The sequence below is a fragment of the Micromesistius poutassou genome (assembly GCF_964030765.1).
Source record: "Micromesistius poutassou genome assembly, chromosome: 22".
NCBI classification, from domain to species: Eukaryota; Metazoa; Chordata; class Actinopteri; order Gadiformes; family Gadidae; genus Micromesistius; species Micromesistius poutassou.
Genome location: NC_140292.1, coordinates 12,337,219 through 12,343,546, shown reverse-complemented (window position 1 = coordinate 12,343,546; position 6,328 = coordinate 12,337,219). Strand labels below are relative to the sequence as shown.

Below are 6,328 nucleotides of genomic sequence, written 5' to 3'. Positions count from 1 at the left end.
GCAAATGGATGAGGGCAGCCAAAGTGGGAGGAACTACGGATCTGTATATCCAGACGCAGTGATGTCAGCCGGGTCTGCTCCTCTGCCGCACTAACGGGCCGGATCGTGGTCAACATCTGGGGTCGGGCAGTGATTCATTGGTCACCAATGTCCCTTAGATCATACCTCCGTGTGAATGACAATGGGCAGTGCGACGGATGCACTGTTAATTCGTCCGTCGGCACCGACTATTGCGAGGTGCAATCCCCATAGATAACCTTGTCTCAAACTAGGCTCTGATAATGCAGACACTTGACTTTATATGGCTGCAAAAAGGCAATCACTTTATCTGCGATGTCCGATTTAGTGCATACACAACAACAGCTATCGCCATCCATAGCCAGTCATCGATATATAGTCACTATGAGCTAATATCACTGGTCAGTCGTGCTATACATGACATGAATTTAAAAACGCATGTAAAGGGTCTTTTCTTGTCTGAGCGTCAGTGTATGGGCTGACGCTATGCGTCGAGCGAAGCAGTCTGAGAAGAACCTCATTACTGTGGCTCTGGCGCCACCGTGTAGCCTCTGTCGGCATTGCTGCAAATGTGAACTTCTAAACGCAATTAAGGAAATATCTTTTTGCATTTACTGTTATAGAAAAACAACCGCAGTAACCAGTTCTTGATTGACGTGTGTACGTTAAGAAATAATTAGACATAGGTGTGTTACCTTTACCAAGACATCTCCTAATTCAGGACAAAGAATGTGTTGATTAAAATCAGAGGATAGGCCGATCTAAAACAGACCCTTTCACACGTGTGTGTGTCTCACACACACACACACACACACACACACGCAAACACATACACACACACACACACACACAAACACACACACACACACACACATGCTGCCACAGTTTAGCCGAGGTCTATGAGAATTGTAGTAATACATAATACATCTTAAGACCTAATGGGCTGCCAACATTTTCATATTAAGCGTAAAAGTTAAAAGCAACACATTACTTAACAAACTAGGGGATACGATGAGGGGGTCAGCGAAAATATGCTCCATGAAAAATGTCTAAGTGTTGTCTAATTAGTTTATTATTTTGGGAGTCATCCATCCTTGTCTTCTTTAGCGTCCCGACTTCTTAAATAAAAATGTTCCATGCAGCACTAAAAATATCCCATGATGCCAGCAAGCCGCCAGCCTCACCAGTGGAAAGAAATGAAGTAAAAAGGAACCATGATGCATTGCTGGGACCTATTTAAACGGGATGTTTATTCAGTATATCACTAAGTGCCCTATATAGACGTCCTCTAAATTGAGGACGATGGATCTAGGGAGTACTAAACCATTTTGAGAAAAACAACCTGTGCGTGGGTGTGTGTGTGTGGGAGTGTGCGCATGCGTCCTGGTGTGTGTGCGCGTGCAGGCTCGTACGCGTGTGCACTTGAGTGCGTGAGTGTGAGTTTGTTGCACTGACTCCCGTGCCGAGGCCAGTGCAGCGCCACAGTATTAGGGTAGTTTGTCTTCGTGGTTTGGGACGGGGATCATCTGGGGTAAGGCGTGCAGGTGGCCAGGTGTCTGGGCTACCACTGTTCCCCGTGGGCCGGCAGTCTGGAGGTGTCTGACACGTGGGGTCCGGCTCTGTAGCCACACAGAGCCAGCCTTTCCATGTGGTAAAGCTGGAACGCAGCTTTTTCTTTCCGATTGGCTGTTGTCCAGAACCAGGAGTAGGTCTTGATTGACACGCGAGCACGACCACATCACAGACGGGAACAGTGATCGGTCAGTGCTTGGGAACGGTGCTTCCAAGGTGGATTCAAAGGTGGGATTCCCAGCGCTAGATAGTGGTTAAGGTGTTTGACTCCCGGACAAAAGGTCCTGGGTTTGATTCCTGATGTCCACAGCTTGATGCCCTACACCTGCCTTCTCATGAAAGACATGCAGCTGAATTCACTGTCGAACCCCCCACTGTCTAACCTAACCACTATCTGCACCTTGATCACATTAACATACAGCTGGATTCACTGTCTAACCCCTATCTGCACCTTGATCACATTAACATACAGCTGGATTCACTGTCTAACCCCTATCTGCACCTTGATCACATTAACATACAGCTGGATTCACTGTCTAACCCCTATCTGCACCTTGATCACATTAACATACAGCTGGATTCACTGTCTAACCCCTATCTGCACCTTGATCACATTAACATACAGCTGGATTCACTGTCTAACCCCTATCTGCACCTTGATCACATTAACATACAGCTGGATTCACTGTCTAACCCCTATCTGCACCTTGATCACATTAACATACAGCTGGATTCACTGTCCAACCCCTATCCTGAACCTGCTATGTATATGAGGGTTGATTATAAGGGCAAAATAGCTCTCTACAGTAATGGGACACCCTACCCCTACACGGGAACGCGCAAAATATAGGGTTAGGGCAAAAGTCTAGGGTTAGGGGAGGCATTGGGCCTTAATGTCATTCCATTCAGTAGATGCTTGTATCCAGAGTGACCTACAGTGATGAGCAGGCCGGGTCAGATCTCGCGCTCAGGGAGGCCTCCAGCGGGCTGTGGATTGGATCACCTGAACTGAGGCCAGTATGACCTCATTCAGGGTTTTTGATCATATATTATATAGTGAGGAAAATATACATGCGATTAGTTAGTACTTTTTTCAATAATTTTCAATAAAGTGTCAATTTGTAAGATCAAGCCCCACCCAGTAAGTTGCCGGGAGAATAAAAAAAAACTCAATAACAAATAACAATACGTCTGCCATGAGAAATGCTGTGGCAGCTAAAAACACAACAATGACAACCCATAATGACAAATAAATTCACGATTAATTACTAAACAATGCAACAATACCGTGACATCCAATAACATTCCTGTGCTACTATACTTCCGATACGTCATTGTGATGTGACGTCATGATGTACCAGCCCTGAATCAGTTTTCGGTTGGCGATTTTATTGATAACCTTATTGAAATCACTATTATTCATTAGTGGCTAAAGATACGTCCAGGTCTTTTGAAAGCTACGAGCTAGTTTAAATGTTACGCATTGACCCTTTAAATTATGTGCAGAAAGAAAATGTGCTCATTGGTGATTCTGCAGCTCGTCCGGCAGCACCAACCAACTCAGCAAAAACACAATGAGCCCAATTGTTTGTCTGTTTGAAGACGCTCTGTGTATGGAGTGATGTGCCTTTTGCTGTTTGCCAAGAGAGCAAACAAAGTTTAAATCGGGCTAAACCATTTCCAGGGCGTGAGGCTACTTCTAAGTTATCCTACGACGTGTTTGTATATTGTTTGTTTGCCACCTTTACCACTCGTGTTTACCTCACAGGCCAGGCTAAACAAATACACTCTTCGTTCGAACATTTATAAAGATTTATCGCAAATGCTGTTTATATGCATCCAATGCCACTAAACCTAAGCTATACTTCAACACCTATCTGACATATGATGACCATTTTATGATATGAGTCTAAATCTTTTAAAAGTGATTCCTGAGGTTCATTTGAGAGTGATTATATGTTATAGCTTATGAATGTGTTATGATCCTCAATAGTTCCCAATGAATGCTGCCCTCTGATATCAACTTTTCATACATAACTTGACTATAATATGGATTTCCTTCCATCCCGTGCATGACGTGTTGCTATAGAGACAGAAATAGACAGCTGTCTAGTTCTTTGGGGGGGTGGGGGGGGGGGGATTAAGAAATATGAGGCAATAGGTTGAAAGAAGGAGGTTTGACATGGCTTCTAGAAGAGGTGCCAGCCCCAGTAACCCCTTCTTACACATCCAGTTAGTCCTTTTTCTAATGTCAAATGGGAATTGAAGCACGTTGAATAATTTAATCTACCAACCCTTTCAATCTTTCTGGAAGCTAGTATTTTATGTGAACCCCGACACCCCCAAAAGGTTTGTTCAATTCAAAACTTTATGGTTACTCTCTGCTCTCCATAAAACCGTTCCAGTCTGTCCTGGGCAGTTTGGCAGCTGTAGTCTATGTCAGAACTAACAACACAAACATGAGCTTGGACTGTACTGCCAGACTTTGAATATTATCTGAGGTGAATACAACAGTGCAGTAATTCTGTTGTCTGATTCAATTAGCTTTACTTAATGTTGGGGCGTATATGTATAAAGCAACTTAATCCCCAAAATGTATATATTAAAATACTGCAAAGATAATTCGTTTCTCAAATGGTGTTTTTTAATGCAAACATAATCTATGTTAATTAAGTTGCAACATATGTGGATGCGGCGTTAATTAGGTCCATTAGGTTGTCACGACATGTGGTCTACAGTGTTCATACCAACTGCATTAAAATTCGAGTAAGTGAATTAATATCCAAACAGAGCTCTCCTCTCAATGCACTGGACACATTAGGAGACACTGACCCAGATGTTATAAAAGTGCAAGAAGTAAATGCATTACAAATCCATTAGTGTGTAGAGTAGCCCTATCATATGCTGTCACACTGGAATTCTTTAAAGGCAATGACCTAGGCAAATAGTTGTGTTAAGTCGATTATAAAGCAGTCACTGAAACAATAGACAATTTAGTGTTTTGTTATCAACTGATACTGCTTGGAAAAGCAACAGGAATATGTTTGAATGTCCATAAATCAATTATATAGTTAACGCAAACACAGTCCTAAACACAGTCCTAAAATGAGTAACAATTTAACCTGCGGTGGATGCTGACATCTCTTTGACTAAACCTTGCAGTCGCGTTTTTGTATACCAAATTAATCATCAACAGAAATCAGCATCATTTAGTCAAATAAAGTGCATGGCTCTCCGTTGCAGAAAACGCTAATGAGGAACGTGCGGTGATGCACACATGTCATGATAATGCAATGTAGCTATTAAACATCGAATGCATTTCTAAAACATTGTCTCGCTGTCTGAGTGTCCCTCGGTAATACACAGAGGATGAACACAGAGCTGTCGAATCTAACCCGCTCCCATCAAGTAGCCTACCCCACAATGCATTCACATCATGTAATCCCCACCCGGGTATAATCTGTTTAGAACGGCTGTATCAGGGCTAATCTCCATGTCGTCGTATCTGGAGCCAATCATTACGAAGGTGAAGCTTTAATACAGACACGGTTTGGAAAAAAAATGGCATTGAAAACCTACTTGGGTGAGTTCTGTGCCCATAAAGATGAGAAGACCCAGAGTCAGGAGCTTGTTCGCAGGCTGCATCTCTGTCCTCCGGTGTGTGGCTCAGCGTCTCACATGCAGATCCCCCGCACACCACTTTCTCTCTCTCAAGGGTTATCTGCACGTTATTGTCTCAGTGGTGCTCGGTTTAGATTGTTGTTGATATGTTGGATCCCTTCAAAAACCCAACAGTACAGATCGCAATATCTTTTTAGAAAAATCGTCTCTGTGCATATTTATTTTGATCTAGGTGTAGAGGTCTCTGCTCGGTCCTCTTCTCCTCCGAGCGCCCACTCTGCTCGTCGTCGAGGTGGATTGTTGTGGACGTTGACAAATCACGAACACGCTGGCCCAGCACAACGATGTTATCATTCACTCGGATAGTGCCCAAACTTTAGCTCCCAGCCGCACGTTGCTCTGCTCCGGGTGGAGGAGGAAGGGAGTGGGGGACCGCGACGCTGCTGATGCTGCTGCTGCTGCTGCTGATGCTGGTGTTGGAAACGGAAATTGCATCTCCCGCAGATGGAAATTTAAGTGTTAAAGTGGGGTTTCTGTTCATATTAAGTAAAATATGTCGTGGAAACGCATTTATTTATTTATTTATTTATGTCTTATTTATGTATTTACCAGGGACAATGGGCAGTCGCTGACGGTGCCATATGATAGTAGTGCTACGTTTCATCAGCAGTCCCTTCAACAATTGATGATTTTTTCATGATTTCCTTTTATACGGCACATATAATTACTTTGGTGGCAGAAGCTAAGTCTATATCAAGTCCCAGTATATTATATTTATATATATATATATATATATATATATATATATATATATTAATATAACATATTTGAGGCTGAAGCGTTGTTCAGTTATTCCGTCTTTATTCAGTCTTTTCACAGAGACGTCATCGTTGGACAGACACAGGTGTTGCTCGCAGCACTAATTATGTGTGTGCTGCTTTATGGAGCAGGGGAGGATGTGGTGACTGACACCTGGTCTGTCCTGCGATGGCACCTCTGGGATGAGGTTCATGGATGAGGTTCATATTCATCTATTCTAAATATACATTTCCGTATATAAAAATGTGTGCTTTTAGGACAACTCCCAACTATAACATAGATTGTTGGTTTGAGTTTT

General features: G+C 43.0%; 1 protein-coding gene across 1 annotated transcript in view; it reads right to left on the bottom strand.

Moving 5' to 3' along the window:
- olfm1b (olfactomedin 1b) overlaps nt 1–5,235 on the bottom strand; it is a gene marked incomplete at both ends in the record, with an annotated part of 17,819 nt that extends 12,584 nt beyond the window's left edge. Inside the window, one exon of the mRNA XM_084486939.1 lies at nt 5,170–5,235. Within this exon, the coding sequence (XP_084343065.1) occupies nt 5,170–5,235 (66 nt within the window). The remainder of the gene's footprint in view (nt 1–5,169) is intronic.
- Between the last annotated feature and the right edge of the window lie 1,093 nt (nt 5,236–6,328).